Here is a 23,657-nt window from a genome sequence, read left to right on the forward strand (position 1 = left end):
TCAAGATCTAACCCTGGTTAATGTCCCCTGCACTGAGAAACAGTTTGAATTTACATTTCAAATGAGAAGGCCAATTATTTAGTTAACAGAAGACTCGATTATAGGTTTGTGACCACAACTAACAATTCTTTTTTTTTTTTTTTTTAAGATTTTATTTATTTATTTGACAGAGAGAGACACAGCAGGAGAGGGAACACAAGCAGGGGGAGTGGGAGAGGGAGAAGCAGGCTTCCTGCGGAGCAGGGAGCCTGATGCGGGAATCCCAGGACCCTGGGACCATGACCTGAGCTGAAGGCAGACGCTTAACGACTGAGCCACCCAGGTGCCCCAACACTACTAACAATTCTAAGTCTGGATGGGTTTCTTAGGTTTTACATTCCAAGAAGCCTGGCTCAGCTTCAGCATTTTCTCTCTTAGTACCTGGGAGCAACGTCTGAGATGTTCCTTAAATTAACAATTATCTGTCAGAGCTGAAGTGTAAAGTAAAAGATAAATCATAAATTTTAAAATCATCTTTTCCTGCCATGGATTTTCTCCAGTGTTTGACCTTACGTTTAATAAGACTGATACCATCTTCCCACCAAAACTTCTTGTGGTCATTGCCTACAAATCAAACATCTTCTAAGATGCTCCATTAAGGGACAGTGGGGGGTTGCCCCCCTGGTCAGGTGAGGCTGCACCCTTAGAATCCACAGGTAAAGAAGCCAACTTAACTGACAGGGTGCAGAAAAGAGTTAACACAGCAGGCCCAAGTCAGCCTGCTTCCAAGGATGCCTCTTGCCCGGCATCTGGAACTTGGATTTTGGGAGGGTTCTCACTATTCCCTAACTGATATGAGTGACTCACTGTGCCTAACCTGCTTGTGCAAAAATACATGGCTTATGCTGGATATGTGCTTTCCTTCTGGAAGTCTGGAATCTTGCCACATGCCAGGCAGAGGATGTCTATTATGACCAGTCCTCAATAACAACCCTGGCATTTCATCTCCAGTGAGCCTCCCCAGCGGGTGTTCCTGAGCTGACACAAGTCATTGCTGGGGGCATTAAGCCCGTCCTGCACGGTGACTCCATTAGGAAAGGGCCCCCTGCAGCTTACACCTGGTTTCCTCTGAACTTTGCTCCATGCACCTTTTCCCTATGTGGATCTTGCTTGGTCTCCTTTTACTGTGATAATTCGTAGCCATGGAAATGACCACATGCTTAGTCTGTAAGTTCTAGAGAACTACCACAACTGGGGGTGGCCTGGGAGACTCCTGACACACAGCATCCATCAACATTTTTCCAGAAACAGTGTTCTCCGTAACATAGGGAAACATTGCTCCATAGGCCAGATGGATCAAGAGAACGCATATCAGACACAGACATGGTTCCCGGCAGGTAAGGCAGTAGAGGACTCTATAAAATTGTTCTTCTGACACTGTTATTAACAATAATATAATTCTGGGAAAAATGGGAATTCCTGATGCCACACCTTTGAATATCAGCCACGTGCTGTGCGTACTGCTCCACACACCAGCCACTAGCTGTTTGGTGAATGAATTATTGGGCCTTTATTTACAAAGTGCTGTGCCAACACGGTGAAGTCCATCGAAAGCATGCTGTCTCAGCCCTCTCGGAGCTCACAAATCTAAAACAAACACTATCAGTAAAGACAGCTGGAGACAGAAATACAGAGAAGTCGGCAATAAAAAACAAATGGATGCAGAAAGCAAGTGGTCAGTACACCTTCCCCAGGCAGAAAGCCTGGCACTTGCATCCGTTTCTAATTTCCGAGGCAGAAGTGCGGCCGGGTGTCAGAATTCTCCTTCTCTGTCGATGTGGCCTGGGGGGCCCTGTGAAGGCCTTCTCCTCAGTCGGTAAAGCCCATGTGCAAAGGCTTGTCAGCTAATGCGGAGGACATGCTGCAAACGGTGGTGATACACTTCCCCCCCCCAAAAAATCTAAATCTAAGCCAGCTGGGATAAAGTGTTGGTTCGATAGATTTCTTATTCCAGTAAAACTAGAGGCTGAGATCTCAAATCCAAACTCCACGTAAGTACAATGACCTTATTACATTCCGGGCTTGCCAGGACGAGGCTCCACCGATGACTAACCACGCCCTCCTCTCTGTGCCTCAGTTCCCTCAATGGCCAAGGAGGGCAGTAAGAGCACCTGCCTCACTGGGTTCTATAAAGGGCAGCGGAAGCTGTCTGCATGGTATCTGGCACATAGTACGTGCTGGAAAACATGAGCTGCTTGGAGGGTACTTCCATCTGAGCCAGGGAAGATGAGAAACCAGCTGAACAAGGACAGCTGTACAAGTGGCGTGGACGTCTGTTTCCCAAGAAAGATGTTGTCGGTTGGTTGTGCTTTTCTTTTCTGTCAATCTGGAGGCAGCCTTGGACCTCTGTTATGGGCTGAACTGTGTTCCCCTGAATTTCATATGTTGAAGCTTTCACCCCCAACACAAATGTACTTGGAGACTTTAAAGGGGTCATTAAGGTTAAATGAGGCCATAAGTGGTGGGGCCCTAATCCCCTACGACCAGCATCCCTATCAGAGGAGGAAGAGACACCACGGTGCACACACAGAGGAGAGGCCGTGTGAGGTCACAGCAAAAAGACAGAGGTCTGGGGAGAAACCAGCCCTCTGATACCTGGTCTTGGACTTCCGGCCTCCAGGATGGTGAGAATAAATTTCTGTGGTTTAAGTGCCAGTCTGTGGCATTTTGTTATGGTGGCCGAAGCTGACTAATATAATCTCCAAGAAGACAATCCCCTAAAACATCTTCTGGGGATTCTTGCAGGTGCTGCTACTGTCCCTGGAGCCAAGACTTCTGCCTATTCCCTGGGGACCCTCTCTCACTGATCGAATGCTCTGCAGGCACCATGGATCTTGTGGCTGCTATTGCCGTTGGTGGGTTCACTCTGGCGGGATTTCTCATCCCCCTGTAAGTCCATCCCATCCTGACTGGGTTATTCACTTCCTCCAGACACGTCTGGTTTAGAAAAACTTGATTTGAGTTTACATTGGCTGCAATTCAGAAAATGTTGGAGGAAGCCCTTTACCACCAGAAGATGACCAACCTGTTTGTCTAATGGCGTCTCCATATGGCACGGGCTTCCTCTGGGCACCTGCCGCTCCCAGTCACCCCACCTTCATACATGGCGATCTGTCCTGCCTTTTGACTCAAGGCAAACATCTCCTAATCATTCTCAATGCCTCTTTTTCTCACATCCTACCTTAAATCCAACAGCAAATTCTGTTGCCTCTTTCTTCTAGACTCATCTCCCATCCAACCCCTTCTTATCACCTCCACCTTGAATGCTTTAACTCAAGCTCCATCCTCTCTCAGCTGCTTGCTGCCATTGCCTCCTGTCCGGCTTTCTGTGTCCATGACAGCCCCCTTCAGTCTATTTCCCACAGCCTGCCAGAATTCCTGGCAAAAGACCTGTCAACATTGCATCCTGCCCCTGCTCAAAACCTTCAGTGTTTCCCATTTCACTCAGAGGTTGAAATCCATACAAAGGCCTGCAAGGCGCTGCATGATCTCCTTCCTCCCCCTCCTATCTTCCTTAAATATACTGACCTCACTTCTACCCCAGGGCCTTTGCATGTGCTGTCAGGGCTGTTGAAAGGGGTCCAGGCCCTAGGGAAAGAATTGGGGCCACTCCAGCAAAGGTAGAGCTCCTAAAAATCTTTCCCTAGGATTTTCCCTGAGCTCCTTCCCAGACTGTAGGACCCTGTCTTTTGTAATATTCTCTGCCCCAGTCTGGCTGGCTGCTCACCTGTGTGGCTCTCTTACCATGCAGATTTCCGCAGAGCTCACATCCTTCTCTTTCATCAGGCCTCTCCTTAAATATCTCCTCTTCGCAAAGGCCAGCCTGGACCATCACATATAAAATAGGACGTTGTTCACTCTTTGCTTTTTCCATCCTCCTTGCCCAGTTTAATTTTACTCAGGGGCATTTATCATCACCTGCCTGCTCTCCTGCTGTAAGTTCCCTGAAAGCAGGAACTCTGGGTCATTGCTTAGTGCCCTGAACAGTATCTGACAGGTCATGGGAGTTGAATAGTCATTGGCTGAATTAATGAGTGTATGAACGAGTGAGTGAGTCGGGGCGGGGGGGGGAAGATAAGCACCTTTCAGAATAAGCAAACAGTCACAGGAAGTAGACTGGCTATAATGATGCCATACCTTTCTGTCTTCTTGACATGCCAGGGACCGCAGAACCTCTGAGAGAGGTTTGTAGTTAAATGGAGCTATGCAGAGCTGGCCAGTATGATGTCCCCAGCTCGATGGGTAACAAAAGATGACCATCCTGGGGTCATGGAGTTGTGAATCTTACCATGGCAAATGGATGTTTTTTCAGATTAAAAGATATTAATTGCCTTTCCGTAGACAATCTGTGCTGAGAAAGGGCCTTCCCCTCTTCCCTCATGTACTGGTGGCAAAGCATCCAGGCAGTAAAGCACTAACTTCATTTCCTCCTGCCATTCATCTTTTTTATTTCCAACTTGAGGAGCTAACCTAGCTGCTCTCCCTCTGCAGTGATAACTTATAACGGAACTACTGCTGATCTCTCACGTTAATGAAACCTTACTCTGTTTCTCTTAAGAATGACATGGGCAGGGCTGTTAAACAGCCAGTGTGACAAGATGGACAGTGTATTTATAAAGTGGGAAGTGAAGCATTAGCCCCCAGACCAGCACTGATTCTTGGCTTCTTAAGCTTTCCTTGAGCATATAACTGGGATGCTCTCAATAGCACACACAGGACATTTTGCAGTGGCTGATGCATCTCTCAGATCTGAATAAGAGACTCACTCTAGACCCCAACTCTTTAGCCCAGAGGTGAGGATGACAGGACACCTGTGTTCTTTACAACTAAAGTCAGAACAAAAGAAGGCATCTTGCCTCTATCTGTGTCAGACCTAGTTCTCTAGGATTTGGAGACAGCTTTATGTAGAAGGAAGAAGAAAGTATTCAAAATGGGATATTCACAATCTTAAAACACAAGTCAAGATTGGTTGAACAAATAGCATGTCCGAAAGATTTGACTCAATCAGAACTTTCAGGGGGTTCGGATGACAGAAACTAGGGTCTTCCCTGCTAGTCCAGCCCAGAACCTACCTGGAACCAACGTATGCGAGAAGCAAAGACCACTGTGGAGATAGAAGCCCGCTCACATACTCACGAGTTTTCCCTAGGATTTCAACTGCTACTAATTGCATCTCAACAAATAGAGCCCCTCACCTAATGGACCAGCGTAAGGGGAAAAACAAGACCCGTTTCTCAGTCCCCATCCCATTCTCTTGATAGAAATGAACTTGGCAACCAAGCATTCAAGGGGAAGGAACACAGTACAACAGCAAGCCAATGGACCTTTGGAACACATGGGAATAAATTCCCACTCATTTACCTTCTGGTTGGTTACATGACCCCGAGCACAGTTACATCACCTCTCTGAGCCTCATTTCTTCAAAGCACTGCGGTGTAAAGCCTGGATGAATTACCAAAATCAAAAGGCACAAATAATGTTTAGCAAAGGACTCATTAGATGCTCAGTTCTGTGCACTCAACATACAATATCTCCTCTCATCTTGACAAAAGCTCTAGGAAGTAGGTCCTATCATTTCTCACTTTCACAGATGAGGAAACTAAGGCCCATAGATGAAGCAGCTTGCCCTGAAGGACATAGCTCGTAAGAGGTAAAGCTAACACGAACAGACTTGCATGATGCTAAAGGTAGCATTTTCACTCATGATGTCCTGGATCTGCAGTTGCCTATATAGTAGCCACCAGCCATGTGACTACTTAAATTAAAATGAACTAAAATTAAATAAAGTGAAAAATTCAGTTTCATAATTACAGTAGCCATAGTTGCAGAGCTCAGGAGCCACCATATTGGACTCCCCCACATTAGACAGCAAGATACAGACATTGCCATCGCTGCACAAATTTCCATTGGACCACACTTGTCCAGTCCTTCCCCGACACACAAGGCACCTGGCTTTAGACAGGCACTGATGCATGTGAAGTTTGACAACATCAGAGCAGACACTGGCATCACCAGGCTACATCACAGGGGCTCATCCAGGTTGTGGGGAAGCTGAAGGGGATGCAATTTGGGGGTCCACTTTAAGGAGAAGAACGCAAAGTCACAACATAACCCTGGGAAGAGGGCTTCAGAAGGGGTCCCTACCAATAAAGGCCCCTAAAAGTTCAGCTTCATTAGTGTCATGGTCCCCTGCTTCCCTCTCGGGAGTAAAGACATATGTGTGGCCCACCAAGCTGTGGTCACGAACGCACTACCACGGTGTGAGTTCCCGTCAACTCTCTGCTGAGGTGGGCAGACGCTGCCCTTTGACCCTCTCTCGATGGCCAGTCCTGTATACTGAACCTCTCTTTGGGCTACATTTTCCTCATATCGTCTGGTACAGATGAGTTGTCCATGCTGTTTTGGAGAACACGGCAGGACAGCCCCCTGATCTTCTTTGTCCCCCTCAGCCCTGCCCACCCGTCTCTTCACCCCCCAACCCCCACCCCTTCTTCACACCTGGGTTTCCTGCCCCGTCATTCCCTCCTCCCTCACCATTTTTATTTCCCACGATTTAAAGAACATGGAGGAGAATCCACCAAATATACAATTTTAAAGTGAATAAGTGAATGGCATTTAGTGAATTCCCAATGTTGCACCACCATTACCACTGCCTAGCTCCAAAGCATTTTCATCATCCCCAAAGGAAAATCCATACCCATTGTTCCCCAGCCGTCTGCTTTCTGGTTCTGTGGAGGTGCCTACCAGACACATTGCATATAGGTGAAAGCATACAATATGTGACCTTTTGTGTCTGACTTCTTTCCCTTGGCATCATGTTTTCAAGGATCCTCCACATTGTACCTCATTCCTTTGTACGGCTGAGTAATATCCCACTGTGTGCACAGACCACATTTTTCAGCTCACAGACTCACTTCTTGGCTGACTGAAACAAGAGGAAGTGAGAGGAGCCTGGTTTCTGCTACATTAATGGAGAAAGAAGGCCCCAATGTCTCCAGAATCATTTTTCTAGAATGGCAGACCATATAGCATCCCAGGGAAGTGTGTTGGCACTACTAAGCATCTCCAAGCCGACTGCTCCTTTCTGATCTCATTAATTAAATATTTTTTCTCACCAACATTATCCACAGTGTGATTTTTTTTTTATAATGGTTAATAGTTCTTATAGGAGAACGCTGTTGAAAGTTTGGGTTTTTTAAATATGCGGAATATGCTGGTTTAAACAGGCTTCTCAAGTGCAGGTCTCTAAAATATCTTTACTGTGTTAAATGTGCGCTGTGAATTTTAAAAAAGCAATTATAATTTTCAATGTTTCCCAAACTTTCAATGTTTCCCAAATATTCCCAGGTGAGTGTGTGTGCATATGTGTGTGTGTGTGTGTGCGTGTGTTCAGATGGGCATTTCTCAGTTCTTATATTTCTCAGAAAAAGCTATGCTGTGTTAATATCTGAATCCTTTTCAGGTCCACATAACCGGGGGTGAGGGGGGTAGTCCACACACATTAGAGACTGAGTGCTTCTGCCAGGCTTAAAATAGGTACATTTGGAATTGCAAGTTAAATATCTTAAATGCATTTAAATGCAAATCATTCCTGAATTAATCATATAAGCGATATAAAGTGTCATGAGTTTGAATTGCAGTCAAATGGTAACAACCCATAACTTATAACATAATATCCATTTGGAAAATATTTTAATCCTTCAGCACTTCTTAGCACACAAGTTTGAGGATCTCAAAGGCAGAGAGCTATAAAAAAAGGAAAAATATCTTTGAGAAGTGCACATTCCAGCATGTAACCTCAATATATGTATTAACCCTTAAAATATAATCTGCTTAAGTGTTCCGTATAGTTGGAAATTGTGTTTCTGAATAATATCTACATAATTTTCAATAAAAATAAACTTGCTGTAAATTATCGAGATCTTAAGGTACCAGAGACAAGTGGCCTTTACTGGAATTAGTTTTCCCTCAGGAGTAAGGAAATGGAATTTGTCTTCTGCAATACAAAAAAAAATTAAAGACACCATGAAGAATAAAAAATGCATGCTGCCGAGCTCTGCTAGAACATTACTGGGTGCTTCTCAGAATTAAGCGCGGAGGAGTTCGGGCCAGGTGGAGCCGCGACGAGCCAGGGGGCCAGCTTACCTGCGGTCTGGTTGCTGAGAACCTGTCCTGGTTAGATGGTAGGCTCACCGCCTGAGCACACACACTGTCACTTGCGAAGCTCACAGCAACCCTACTGGGCGGGTTTTATTCTCATTTTATCCCGGGGCTTCCCAGCAGGGGAATGGTTGGCTTTTGGGGCTGGATCATTCTTTGTGGTGGGGGCTGTGCTAGGGCTCGTAGGAGGCCTAGTGGCATAACTGGTCTCTAGCCTCCACACGCCAGTAGCATCCCTCTCCCAGTTGTGACAACCAGAAATGTCTCCCGACTTTGCCACCTGTCCCCTGTGGGGGCCAGGGTCATTCCAAGTCTAGAACCACTGGCTTACAGTGAACAAACCAAGCCCTCAGTACTTGCATGAAGTGTGGCAGAGTCCGTGTGTGCCCAGTGCTCTGGAGGGGAGGAAGCGGGTTTGTCCTTTGGCTCCTTCACCTACCAGCTATGTGACCTGCTTCCTGATGTTTCCCTAAGCCTCAGTTTCTCCAAATGAAAAAAGGTAAAAAAAAAAAAAAAAAGAGTATCTCCAAGCTTCTTAGGAGTAGATGCTCCTGAGGGGGGGGCAATGAACATGTTCCATTCATTCTTAAATGCCTTGTACCTAGAACAGTGTTTCTGGCATGCTAGAGGGCTCTTGGAAGAGATTGCCTAGGAAGTGCATCGAGTCCGAGCCTAATACAGTCACTGTGCAAGCTGGGCTGTTGCTATTTTGTTTAAGTCGCCCTGGGGCGGGAATCTGGAGCTACCTGGGTCCAATGGTGAAGACTAGCTTAGGGTCAGAATCAGGTTGCTGGTACCTGCCTACTGAGGCTGAGTGATCAATACTCCATCCACGGGTTAAGAGGGCTTCAGAGCAGGTCACTCTTTGGGGCCTACCTCGTGCTAAGTGATGGATCCAAAGCAGCTCTGGAATGAAATGAAATGAAAATCAACCATTCCCTGACTCTCACTTGCTCTGAAGAAAATGATCCTCGTAAAACACCACAATGAAACGCTAAACACTTCAACATAAACACACTTCTCTTCAAGAAGAGTAACGAGGATAGTGTGAAAGGCCTGGACGTTTGAGCTCTGGTAGGAAAACCCATCAGCAAGCAACAAGCTGCCTCCAACCTTTAAGAGACAGAATCCCAGGGCTGCCACAGAGGATCAGCTGAGTGTTTCCTCTCTCTAGTTCTCTCTGTCTGAAGCCACCCTGCCGACTGTATCATCTGTCCCCAGATTCGGGAAGTGACCACGGCTGGGGCCGAGGCTAAGATCACCCATCACTTACCAGCTGTGGGACCATGCTTAAATTCCTAAGCTGCTCTGTGCTTCTACTTCATCTATAAAAGGGGGTATGGTGATAGGCAGCATGGTGGCCCCCAGAGATGTCCACAGCCTAGTGCCTGGAAACTGTGGCCATGTTAGGTTCTAGGCAAAGGGGAGCTAAGTTTGCAAATGGAATGAATGGGCTGATCAGCTGCATTTACAATAAGGAGGTTATTCTGGATTATCCAGGTGGACCCCATGTAACGGCAGGGACCTTAAACAGGAGACCGAGAATGGGTAGGGAACCAGAAAGATGTCAGTGTAAGCAGGGTTCAACCCACCGTTGCCAGCTCTGAAGATGGAAGAGGCCACAAGCCAAGGCAAGTGGGCAGCCTCTAGAAGCTGGAGGAAGCTTCGGGAGAAGCCTCCAGAAGGAACCAGCCCTACCTGCTGCAACCTTGATTTTAGGCAAGTGGCACCAGATTTGACTTCTGGCCTTCAGAATAGTAAGAGAACAGATTTGTTTTGTTTTAAGCTACCAAGTTTGTGATAGTTTGTTGTGGCAGAAACGGGAACAGAGGGACGGACGTTCCTAATACACTGAGTCAATGCAAGGATTAGAGCCCCTCCATTGAGGCCTGCATGCAGGTCCCTGAGCAGTGCTCTGGAGAGGGACCGTGCTGGGTGAGAGAAGCAACAAGGAGCTTTGTCTTGTAAGCTACCCCTGCAGTCATTCTCCCTTTGCAAAGCCTTTTCCAACCACTGTTTTACTGACTCAAGAAGCAGTGTGCAGATGAACCTGGGCAGCCCCTGCTCATGATTGGGAAATGGGGCTTTGCTTCTGGCCTCTTTCACCTCTGGGTCCAACAGCATCCCTGTCATTTAAAGGGCACACACATTTAGACTTTCCTGGGAAATCTCCAGGAAAGGGGAACTTGTACACTCCCTTTTGGGACTGACTATGGTTTCAAAAATTCTTAAAATCAGATTATCAACAGACTGCAGGAGCTGCCAGTTCCTAAGGGATGTGAAGGTAAGTCTGGTCCAGGAGTTGGCAAACCTTTTCTGTAAAGGGGCAGAGAGTAAATCTTTCTGGTTCTGCAGGCCATATTTTGCTGCTGTTGTGCATAGAGTTTATTAGGCTCTGCACTGAAACTCAAACAGAAAATGCATTTGCAATGAATTGTGAGATGCCAGTCACCTGGTTTTCTGGGCCTTTCTGACTGGCTGGCAAGACCTCTGCCTCAGGTCTTTGCCTGTGTTGCGCCCGGGTGTTAGCCATCCACTGAATGTGTACCCCAAGCCAGATGGGTGCGATCAACTTGGAAAAGCACAGGGCTCTCATCCTGACTTCTTACTGTCAAACATGGTCAATGTGGTCTTGGATGCCATGAATGTTGTTTGACTTGCTAGGTCATCATTGGGCAAGGATGCCTTCTCACTAAATTCTCAGGCTTCCCTCACTTTATTCCACCTCTGGGGTGCCTGCTCTGGGATGCTGAGCCAGGCTGTTTGGCCTCAGCTGCAGGCAGGGAAGGAGCACCCCTGAGTCACAGAGCATAGTTGAGTCCTATTCAGTGAGCAGTCATCTTTCCAACACGGTACCAGGAAAGATGGCCTTTGCTTAAAGGGGCCTATTATGCAAACTTCTGCACCTTCAGAAAAAGAAAAATAATATGGAAATGATCTTTTTGCACCTAATGCCTCACTGAGAGAAAAAGATAAGCCTTCTTCATAATAAAGATCTTAAAAACAGATGCCAATCAAACGAATTGATAGCTAACAGCTCCAGCCAAGTGTGTTTAATAAATAATCTTGAGACAGCACACCAATAAACCCCCATAGAAAACAGGATTAAAACCTTGGAATTTTAACAAAGAATGTTCACTTGGCCTGGAGACTGAGCCAAACTAATGGGAACGACCAGCCAACACACAAAGCACCCCAAGTCCTCCACACGTGGATTCAGAATAAAGAAAAGTTCTCTGGTTTACTCTCGTCTACAAGGGAACTTTAATGCTGAGCTCAGGGAAAGCAGGACTTTATCTTTTCTCTCTCACCCCCAGTGCCTGGTAGGTGCTGGGTTCTCAACAAATGAATGCATTTTTAAATTAATTTCTATTTCATGTTAATTAGTTTATGTTATTATTGACTTGTTCAAATAAATCTTCCTGAAATGCCAATTGAATGTCACTCCCTTGCTGAAAACCCTCCTAGGCTTTCTTAGAGTAAAATCCAAGTTCCTGACCCTACCCTGCAAGGCCTGCCAGGACCTGGCTCCCCAATTCCTGCTACGATCCATCTCAAAGTACAGTTAATATCCTCACGATGAGTCTGGACGCCTCTCCTGGGTCTTCCTGGGTGAGAATGCTGTTTATCTGATCTGTGCCACTCTGGCTTCAGAGACCTGGAGACAGGACTTGCTAGCTCCCACGCATTCTTTGCAACCAAAGCAGTCCTTGCCAAATCCAAATCTGATTATGTCACTCTCCAGCCTAAAATCCTCTATCATCTGCCTGTCACCTACGGGTACGATGTCTAAGCTGATTCTTTAGCCCACGGGGCCCACCTTCTCCCCATGTCGTGTTCATTTTGTGTCTCCCAGGGGAACCCTGCTCTCCAGCTCCTCCGGAGGTGTCTGAAGCCCTTTCTTCTGTCCCCTCACCTTGGAACACTCTTCCTGGCCTGTGCCCCTCCCTGTCACTTGGCTAACTCCTTATTCTCAAGCGCTTGCTTTTATGTCATGTCCTCTGGAAGGCTGGAAGGCTGGTCCTGAGCCCTGCCCTTGCCCTAGGGCGATGTCCCCAGCTTGACCGTGAGCTTTACAAGGACGGGAGCAGTATCCCTGAACGGGTGCCCCAGCGACAAATACAGACCTCTTGCCTATTCAAGCTTGATGAGTACTTGAGTGACTACACCAGGGTCTATCTTCAGACCCTGTAAGAGGCCAGCCCCGCGGCAGTGCCTGCCGATCATGGCGTGCACGGTCTGTCCTGTGCATTCTAAGATAAATTGAGCAACATCTCTGATCTCGACCCGCTAGATGTCAGTGGCACCCATCCCCCCAGTTGTGACAACCAAAGATGTCTCCAGACATTGCCAGATGTCCCCTGGGGGGCACCAACACCCTGCTGACTGTGGCCGACACTGTGGTTGAGAACCCCTGCTATCAAGGACACCCGAGGGGTAAGGACAGCATTGCTGCCCTCAGACTTCCCATCAGGCCTGCCTACAAACGCCCCCTCCCACTCTGGCCTGCCAGAGCCACACAGCGTCTCGTATCCTTCTCTGTATGTTTAATCTGCTCCGGTTTTATTCCCTGTACTTAACAACCACCTGACATGTTATATACTCACTAATTTCCGTTTATTGACAGAGTTCTGTACGGCAGGAACTTGGTGGTTTGTTCACAGCTCTGTCCCCAGCACCTGGAAAGGGCGACTGGCACTAATTAGGCATCCTGTCGTTGTGGGCTGAATCATTCTTGTGGGTGATCTGGGTCCTGCCTGATGGGGCTGCTGGGTGTGTGCCCGCCCAGGTTGCCTTCCCACAGGCACTGCCCCACTTCCCTCCACCTCTCTTGGCTGGAAGAGAAGCTCCATGGGTAAAAGCTTGTGTTCCTCCTTGCTCCGTTTACCCTGGGATTCTGTGCATAGGTTCTCTCCATTTCAGATCTGTAGCCGTTAAGGAGTTAAGAATTGAGGTGGGTTATGGGTAACCTGGAGGCTGGCTGCTCCCCAGCGCCAGATGAGGACATGACTCATATTGATATTATTCTCCCATCGTGAGAACGTCCAGCTTTCAATCTGCTCAAGGGGAACTCAGTCCCCATTACGATATTATTCCCCAAGTATTTCTTAGGATGTCCAAAGCTGGTTTCACAAGGGCTCCCAATCAATGTTGTCTTCTTCTTCCCCTTCATTCTTCCCACTTGAGGGCCCTTCACCATGGTCATCCACCCACTAATTGCCACCCCTTCCCACGCCAAAGTGCTGCCTGGGTCTCAGGAGTCGGGGTGGGGATGGCTCTCTTCTGAATTACGTCAACCTTTGTTGCTTGGCTTCATAGCCATAGTGCTTGAACCGAGAATTTTACCCTGTCTTTTGTAATTGGTTTAATTAGCTTCTGGTCCTCACCTCCAATTTTGCATTGTATCTCATAAAAAAAATAATTCCCATCATTTTCTGCCCTCTAACCCAAGAGTGTCAGGCTTACTTTAAGGGGCCAGAGGAGAAGCACAGCCCGTTCTGATCTTCTCGTTTGTGCTTCTTTCTTCCTTGTCCATGTCCCTGAACAAGCTCCTTCCCTCCCTGGCTCATTTTTGCCAAATGAAAAAAAAAATCTTTATGCCAACTGATGACTGCAGCGAGCCGGGGAGGGAGTAGTGGGAGCTAATAGGGGTGTTTTATCTGTGTCTGCAGGGTCTGGTCCCAGAGCGGTCTGCCACCATGCCTGCTGTCGAGGGATCACAGAACATGGGCAATGGATTTTGAGCACTGGGAGTCAGAGCTGTTGCCCAATAAACTCGTTCTTATTCGTAAACTTAGCAGTTTAGAGTAAACAGGTCTAAAGGCTCTCGCTGTCGTGATGTATTGTGATTCTTCATTTGCGAAGAACAAACACCACCAAGCAGTCACGCTGAACGGACTTGACCGTTGTTAGATGCGTGGAGAGATAAGGGACGCATCGTTTTCACACGTCTAGCGTTCCCTGAGTGCATGCGGGTGCAGCCTGCGGGCCCGGCCCGCGGAGGAGCCAGCCGAGGGGCGAGGGGCGTTGTGTTCGCCCATCTGCCAAGATGCAAGCTGCACCTCTTCTGAGGAGTCTGTGCAAATGAGGTCTAGGAAAGCACATTCCTGCAGCCCTGAGTGAGGAAGCATCTTTGCTTAGTGGACCAAAGAAACAATCAGCCAGGAGCACCCTGACCCGGGGACGCGGCGGGCTCGGCGATGTCGCTTAACCTCTTCATGCCTCAGCTTCACCAGCTGCGCCTGGCTGATAACGCCGGGTTGCAAAATGAAGTGCTTGGAAATGTGAAGAGCGGAACCGGAAGGAGCCAGATGGAGATGCTCAGGGGTACTGGGGTGCGGAGAGGCCACGACCAAATCCTGAGTTATTTATTTTTTTGTAACTATAGTCACAAGACAACCTGTTCATTTGTTTATCCGATTCTGCTTTTTCGCATTTCGATTTTTTAAGTGCTTGTGTCAAAACAGATGCCAGAAAGTAGTTAGCTTCCGATGTTTGCGCAGAGTCAAGCTGCTGACAGAGGGGAAGGAAGACCTTTGATTTTCTGCTCTTCCGTGTTAGAAACTCCTCCCTGTGCTGTCTCACTTGAGATTCACAACAAACCTACCTGGTGGGGGGTGATTATCCCCATTGGTTTGAGTAAACTGGGGCACAGATGGGTTAGATTAATCCAGTGGTTCTCCAACTTGGCCACACAATGGAAACACCTGGGGTTTTATAAACGTAGTGATGCTTGGTCCCACTCCAAGACATGCTGATTTAATTGGTTTGGAGAGCAGCTTGGGCGTCAGGAGCTTTAAAATCTCCCCAGATGGTTTTCATGAGCAGCAAAGTTTGAGAACCACAAATAAACTACTCGTGGCTCCCAGATGTAGTAAGACAGAAAAGCCCGTTCTGCTGGCCCCAGGGCCAGCTTCCTCCTATCAGGAATTATCTTCTCCTGTACCTGTTCAAATATTCTGAGGACAGTTTCATCTCTGGCCTAAAAGGCCGGTTTCTGAGAAATAAGCAAACACTCTGTCACGTGGCATTTAACAATCATCCAGCCTCTAGACAGGACAGAGCAAAGAAGCCTGGGCCCAATCTGCCTGGCTCCCAGGAGCCATTACCGAAACAAAAACAAGGCAGTTTTGAAGAGTATGAGCTGGAGTTGGAGGGTGTCCACATGGCGGACCAGAGCACCTGGAGAAATAAGCACCTTTAAGGCACAACTGGTTTCACCCCGCGGGACTGTAATGAAATCGGCTCCAAGGCCACCATCAATGACACAAATTAACACGTCGAGCCAGCCAGCTGCAGTGATGCTAAGGCTCAGGAGCGTACTGAGAGCCGGGGGACAACGGCACGTGAGGTGATGGCTCCTGGCTCAGGAACACTTAAGTCAGCAGCTGTACTGAGCCCTACCCTTGTACATCCCACTCACCAACTGCAACGCAGCCAGGGCATGATCGGGCCGTCTTGCCGCCCAACGTGAAGATGAGAAAACGAGAAAGAGTTAAATAACTTGCCAAAGGTGACACCATGAAATGGCCCATATTCACCCTCTGTTCACCTGTACAAATGGCAATTTCATATAGTTCCTACGACAGCAGGATCAAAATTCTAACCTCAGTCAGTCTGATTCCATAGCCTGAGCTTTTAACCCAGGGTCTCTGTCTCCTCCCAATCAAGGCTCTTTCCAAGGTCACGTGTGTTATTGATTGACAGGCCCGTAATAATGAGAGAAGTTGGAATCAGAGATGTGAAGCCACACACTCTCCTGGGCATGGGTTGGTGACCTGCCTTCGGACAGCCATGCCTATCACTGACTGTCTCCTCCCTGGAATAAGATGGTACCAATGATGTGGGGGCTGACACCGTAGACCTCAACGCCACTCAGAACCCCTTGCTAGCTCAGCGACAGTCCTTCCTATGACCCAGGTTCTTCCCTGCAGACATCCTGGCATTAGACTTGGCAGTGGAAGTGGGACAGAAGGCAGAAGTTCTGCTTCGTGGATCTACGGTTCAGAAAGCATGCTGTAGGAATCACGGCACATTTCTGGGCAGCCAAGGTGGACCCCGTTATGAGCATCACAAGAACAGGGTGGCGGGAAGAGGTGACAGTAGTCACTGCTCCTCCAGAACAGTGGTTCACAATTTTGCCCCTGTGGGACGACTGACACTATCTGGAGACATTTTAGACTGTCAAGACTGGGATTGGGGGTGCTATTAGGATCTAGTAGTTCGAGACCAGCCACGTTTCTAAACACCCTACACTGCACAGGTCAGCCTCCGTAACAAAGAATTATCCAGCCCCAAATGTCAATAGTGCCAAGGCTGAGAACCCTTGCTCAACAACAGTATCATCCAAGGCTGGGTATCTCCTGTAGTGCCACCACAGGTCGCGTCCCACGTGAACCAGGTTACTGGGTCCCTTTGGCAATTACATAAGCTCCCTGTACCCTTTAATAAACCACTTTCTTTATACACGAGTTGGGAGGGATTTTGAGGACTACCACCAAGAATCCTATCTAAGAAAGATGGCCATGGGGGCGATCAGACTAGAGGATGAAGAAGGATGTAACTTGTCCCTCCAAGTGCAGGCCAGGGGAACATTCCAAGCACAGATATTATTAAGGGCAGTGCAGTCCTATCACGTAATGCATGCATGATCCATGTAGACCACGGACATTATTATAAACAGATTAATCACCTAAATAACTCTCCGATCTGGGTAAATCTACATGTCTTGGTTCTCTTACAATCACTAACGTTATGATACACGTATTTCGACTTGACGGCAGCATTTTTCACTTTAATGTATTGTCTGCCAAATTGTCTTGGAGCTACCTATGGGTTAGAAATAGGGCAGAGCCACATGAGTGAATGGAAACACAGGAGGAACCTTCTTTCTGCCAGGTGGATTCCAATTCTATGGCAACACTCTTAACTACCAGATTCAAAACGTATCCAAGAAATTGGCTTGAAGGAGAGCAAGTTATAGCCCAGAAAATGTGAACAAAAATTCCGAAGGAGACAGTGAAATCCTGCTCATGTGCTGAGGCCAAGAACACAGGTTGTTCCAGTTACTGGTTCTATAATTGCACAAGATAACATTATTAAGCTCATCTCTGTGAAGATTAAATGAGATCATCATTTAGGTATTTAGCACAAAGCCTTGGTGCATTGTAAATATTCAATAAACATTAGCATCAACATTAATAACAATAACGTATCTTGGGAACCACTTTGGCCCTCAGCTAACACATCCATAAAGGCAAGATAATGAACCAGTTTCATAGGTTTGTGTATCGAGTACTCTAGAGAGCTCTTGGGCACTTAACAGGTGCCTAGTACATGCTAGTTTTCTCTCTCCTTTTCTCCTACCCAGCTCTGACATCCCCAGTCCTCGGTATGTCTCCCAACGGTGGACAACAGAACAGGGTGAATATGTCCTGCCCATGACACCTGTCCACCTCGATGGCCTGACTTCCTGTTTTGCCCCCTACCTCTTGTTGAACCCAGCCCAGACTGCCTACTGGCCCCCCAACCTGCCTAACAGACTCTGTCCCCCACTCAACTCCTGTCCTGCCATATTGACAAATTCGCAGCCAGCAGATTATATTCACAGTGTGAGGGAATCATTACCACCTGCTAATATTTTTATAGAATTTCATAAACTTGGTCATTCATGAATCATTTACAGTACTTTATTCCAATGAAGAGTTCACAAATCACTCAAATGCTGGCAAAATGCATAATAATGAGTAATATTTCAGGAGTCTTTGCATTAATATGTCAGCTTCCAATACCGTAAGAACTAAATTATTTTACCAGGTGCCACGTTGGGTCAGAAGCTTGGGAAGCCCTTTGGGGGCTGGGGTAGGGAGAGTGGGCAGGTGGCAGGGGGTCATGGACAAAGACGGTATTTAGGAAGACATCGATCATCAAGCCAATCACACCCCCTTTCCAGTCGCAATAAGGGGAGTTCCTGACAAAGAAGGCTGGAGACGAGCGGATTAGGTATCAGATTCTAACTGAGGGTAAAACTGGAAGGATTTTTTAGTGGTTGGAAGCGCAGGGCTTTGCAGGTGGAGAGACGTGCATATGGACCCCAGATTCTCTCCACACCAGCTGCGAGAACTTACAAAAGTTATTTCACAGTTATTTGCTTATCTGTAAAATGGTGTTAACATCTACTTCTTAAGTCTCCTGGGTGAAATGAGTTAAATAAGAGAGCGTGTATGAAGTGTTTAGCTCAATATCAGCCATGTAGCGTTCAATAAACGGTAGCTTTAATGACGATAAAAATTCAGGGGCCCAAGGACCAATTATCCCTGGTTATTTCTTATTGTGCAAATCCCCAAGGCTTAGTTCTGAATGCTTTCCTGTTGGGCTTGGGAAGTAGCAAGTCGCATTTGACTTGCACGTGAGGAGCCCTTAACTTTAAAATAAACAGCACCAACAATGGAGCGCTTATGATGGAAATTCATTTGCCCACAGGCTCCCTGCTTCTCAGAACTTGCCAGAGGGAAAATGAAAAATGTGGGGATTGGAGGATCCAGCTCTTGAAAGAGGCTTGTTTGCTACCAACCACGATGACCACCGTGGATGGGATGGATCTAACTGCCGCTAGGATCGTAGATTCCTTCCAAATGGGTGCTTGAAATGGAAGGGAGTTGCGACATTCCTGCGTGCAAAGTATATCCACTAGAGTAACCCAGTAAATCTAGAAATAGGAGAACCAAACAGAGGGTGACGGGGACATTCCTCAGCAAGGACAGGAAGGAAACGGGACAAAGACTAACGGAGGAGCAAGCAAGAGGCGTGGGGGGTATAGTGTTAGAAACGGGACCCCTAAGGCTAGTGGAGAGTGGCTCTGGGCCAGGCTGCTGTTGGGCTGTTGTACCTGGGTGCTCTTGTAAGACCCTGCATTCCCACCAGGACCAGCACCTCCCCACTGGGCACTCGTGGCCCTGTGCCCGGGGGGTAAACTAAGCCATATGATGAACAAGGCACTGTGGGCCAGCAGATCACACGCGCAACGGTGAGGAGTTTAAAGCAGTTCATTGTGAAACAAAGCCTAGGCATTTAAAACAAAAGCTACGTGAAGGCTGGGAACCAGGTGTGCCTGGTTTCCCACCAGATTCCCCTAACACCTTGGAGGGAGTGCTTCACTCTGTAGGTCTTCAGTCAAATATATGCAGAAAAAAAATGAATAATTAATCAGTATGCTATGAAACTATAAACTCAATATCACCCCTGGAAAGTTCACGCTTGATCTGGGCAGGCTGGGCTACAACCTTCCTTGACCATCCATCATGGTCTCTCGCTCATGTGGTAAGATCATATAGTGCTCACGGGGTTTCTGGCATCATTCTAAAGGCGTGACACATATTAACTTATTTAATCCATTAAAATCCTCTAAGATAGTATTATCATCATTCCCATTTTATAGATGAGAAAGTTGAGACAGACCCCCTGCCCAAGTTTCCACAGCTAGTCTGTGACATCATCTGGTGCAGCAAATGCGGCTGTGTACAAAATTATATTTTTAATTGCTATGATACTATATGGCTTCACTTTAAGGAAAAAAAAATATGCAAAGCTCCAAGCCACAGACCAGGCTCTATTTTACTCACTGATGAACAACTGAAAGCTGATTAAAGCTAGCAATTTTAGCTTTTACAGTCCTTAGAGGTGCTAGTACTATCCCCGTTTCATGGACGAGAATGGTAAGATCAGAAAGGGTAAGTGCATTGCCCAAGATCACACAGCTCAGTAAGTAGGAGTGCTGAGCCTGAAATAGCAATTTGTGACACCAAGAGCTCTTAAACGTGATCACCGTGCTATGAAATTATAAAATGTATTGTATCCTTAGTTTCCCGTGTCTGAAAATTAATGGCTCTTCCCACGATCGGCGTGGAAAGAGATGAGGCCATGCACCTACGGACTGGCACTGGCTTTTCGGGCAGCACCTAGACCCCGACAGCTGCCACGTCCCCTCTGGTTGCTGTCGAGGTCACCACTTTCAGAGGGTGCGGCATTCAGTTTCTGCCACAACCAGATTCCCCGCAGGTATACGCTAAGGACACTCTGCTCACCCTTTGGCGATTTCTGTCAGATGGTACCCCTGCAGATGCTCGCAGCGTCTACCCTTTGGCAAAGCTTCTGAGAGCGGGGTCTGGGAAGCACCCTTGTCTTCCCCGGACCCAGGACCCTTGGGCACATTGCTTAGCATGAGATCTGCTGACAGACAGGGTTCCGGCACCTTCCCTGGGCAGCTTCTACTTGTCCAGTTCTTGGATTCCTCCAACACCCTCACAGTGTCTTCTCCACCCTGGAAACCCAGAGCAATCCAATAGGGAGATGAGGGGGACTCGCATTCTATGGATGGGATCCTGAGGGCCAGAGCTTACATGGTCTTCCCAAGGTCAACAGCTCGGGATGACAGGGCTGGCCAGACCCCGGGGTACCCGTTTCCCATCCAGAGCACGCACTTCTCAATGCACTGTCCCTCTATCCTCTCCAATAAAGGGACAACACAGGTTTGGCTGAGAGGGAGTAGTGTTGCTGCCATGGGATTGGATTGTTCTTATGTGGTGTTTTGACCAAGAAAACCAGAGATGCTAAAGCTTGTCCTATAAATTGACCACCACCTTCTGACCCCGATCCAGGGAAATGCAGAGGCCACGGCCGTGATGACAGAACACAAACATTGTTGGCTGAGCCTTGTTCCCGCAGTGCCTGCTTGCAGCTCAGTGCACTGCACCCCACGGAGGGCATTTCCTGAAAATGGCCGAGAATTCCACCTCATTTCTCAAAGAATGAGCTCATACCCTCAGAGGCCTGGGTCCATAACACAGGCTGTGAAAAGGGAAGTTTTGGGAGATGTTGTGAAGAAGGGAGAGGACTGACCTCAAGCCCACATGAGAGTTAGCGCTCACCCCAATATCTGTTTGCCGCTGCTCTGGTCTGTGTGTCCTGAATGGGTATCCACTTCTGACACTCTCCTTTTACAAAGAGCCTTTTATTTCTCCATAAAAAGCAACTTAAGGGGCACCTAGGTGGCTCAGTCAGTTAAACGTCTTGACTCTTGGTTTCGGCTCTGGTCATGATCTCGGGGTCCTGGGATGGAGTCCTGTGTTGGGCTCTGCGCTCAGCAGGAAGTCTGCTTGCGCTTCTCTCTCTCTCCCTCTGCCACGCCCTCTGCCCTGGCCCTGCTCACCCTCTCTCTCTAAAATAAATAGATAATTCTTTAAAAAATCAACTTAAGTACTTTGTAGAAAAATCAGAAAAACAAAGAAAAAGTCAGTAACACCCAAATACAACCATTAACACTTCGATTTTTCTTCCATCATGTTTCTTCACAAATCTACACCTGTTGTGATATGTGCAAATACTCAATTTGCATGGTGGATACCATATGTATTTGTGAGTCTGTTTCCACTCAATATCTTGAATTTCTCCCACATAACCAGAACTTCTTCAAAAGTGTTTTAAATGTACAAAACCTCCTTGCAAAATTGTGCCATAATTTAACCACTCCCCCATTGCTGAACATTTAGCAAAATTGGTTCCATTTTAAGGATCGTGTCTTGCTATAACAGCATTGCACAAAAATCTAAAATCCTCCCTATTCCCTTAGGATAGATTTCTAAAAGTACGGTGATCCCAACCAAGGGTTCACACCTTTTATAGCTATTCATAATTGAGCCAGTTTTGGGAAAGCCCAAGCCGCCCTCACAGTTCTGACCTCCTCTGAGATCCCCCAAGGGTCCCCCTTCTTGGTCTCCTGTGCCCAAAGTCTCACAGAGGCCTGCAGGCTCTGCTGATGAGAAAGGGGCCCCCACTGTTACCCTGCTGGGGTTCGGTGCCACTCGGGTTCTACAGAGACACACTTAAAGCCGCACAGCCCCAGGTTTGATGAAGCACAGAAATAACGAGCTCAGTGGGAAGACAATAGTCTCAGAAAAGCCACATGTCTGCAATTCAGGGTGGGCACTTGAGGAACACTCACTTGATAAGTAGCGATCGTTTCTCTGTCCAAGGTCCGAGTCACGGAGACGCTACCCGTGTTCTCATTGATTCTGAAAATTCCTTTAGGCTCTTGATCCACTCCCTTTCCAGTGAGCCGGAACTTGGACCCTTCCGGTCTGTCACTATCGACTACCTGGTCAGAGAAACAGAATGACATTTAAGACTCTGGCTGGAAAACACAGAGAAAGCACATTTTCAATATAACTCAGTGACCAATCCACTAATCACAGGTGTCAACACAGAGCGGCCGGATAAACTCGACTAAGGCAGCATCACCAAAAATAGCATCATTGCTTAACACCTTTCATCCTGACATGCAAATCTTTGCTGCTTACAGCTGGGGAAACTTTCCAGCATGGGGGTAGGGGGACGGACATGTAGAGATAGATCTAGATGGGAAATCACTCCAGGACATTCAAGGTTGGACATTCTTATTGTTACTCTCAAGACAAAGATTTTTTCTTCTGCAAGCCAGACCAAATAGACAATGGGAGAAAAATGAGTGGGCAATCCTGTAGTGGGCAGGCATTCACCGAAGTTCTAACTATTTACAAAACCCAGTCATCAACAATGCCACCTGCACCATTGCTTCTGGGTAGTAGGCGTGATGCTCAGGAAGCATTTTTTTTTTTTTTAAAGATTTTATTTATTTATTTGACAGAGAGAGACACAGCGAGAGAGGGAACACAAGCAGGGGGAGTGGGAGAGGGAGAAGCAGGCTTCCCTCGGAGCTGGGAGCCCGATGCGGGGCTCTATCCCAGGACCCTGGGATCACAAGCTGAGCCGAAGGCAGACGCTTAACGACTGAGCCACCCAGGTGCCCCGCTCAGGAAGCATTTTACACACATTTACACACCTAAAAAAACCTCACACCAATGCTGGTGGTAGGGGACATTATCATTTGTACTTAATGGATGAAGCCATGGTCAGAGCTACTAAAGAGATGAAGATGGGATTCAGAACCCACCTTCCATTTCTATAGGGACATTGCTATGCAACGTTGACACTTCTGAATTTAAGATAATTCCCTACAGGTTGTCAGGCTTGATTTGACATTTGAAGAGAATTCAGGTGATAAGATGGAAGAAGATGGTTCTGGCAGAGGGAACATGACAGACACAGGCAGGAGGCCGGCGAGGGAGAGCCTACACAACTCCAGAAACTGGGAGTCATTAGCATGGTTTGAGGGAGGTTGAGGGGTAATTAGGAGCCAAACTACGGTGTTTCTTTTTTTTTTAAACTATGATTTTTTTTTTTTAACAGTGTTTGAAGATTCCCAGCTAAAGAGAGAACCATTATTCGCATGAAATGGTTCTTGAGTTGGTCCAAGGATTCGTGTATATTTAATGTCACTTTATCATCAATATGTGAACATGAATTCGATGGTAACAATTTTTCCCCCCTATGGTAACAATTTAAAGATTACCTGACCACAGTAG

The 23,657-nt window shown here is 47.2% G+C and overlaps 1 protein-coding gene across 2 annotated transcripts in view; it reads right to left on the reverse strand.

Annotated features, from left to right (window-relative positions):
- The window catches only part of CDH13 (cadherin 13), a 1,022,481-nt gene that overhangs the window by 472,480 nt on the left and 526,344 nt on the right, over positions 1-23,657 (reverse strand). For both annotated transcript variants that reach the window (XM_027619214.2, XM_027619213.1), the window contains exon 5: positions 22,199-22,351. In XM_027619214.2, the coding sequence (XP_027475015.1) occupies positions 22,199-22,351 (153 nt within the window). The remainder of the gene's footprint in view (positions 1-22,198; positions 22,352-23,657) is intronic.

Source organism: Zalophus californianus, chromosome 17, assembly GCF_009762305.2.
Source record: "Zalophus californianus isolate mZalCal1 chromosome 17, mZalCal1.pri.v2, whole genome shotgun sequence".
NCBI lineage: Eukaryota > Metazoa > Chordata > Mammalia > Carnivora > Otariidae > Zalophus > Zalophus californianus.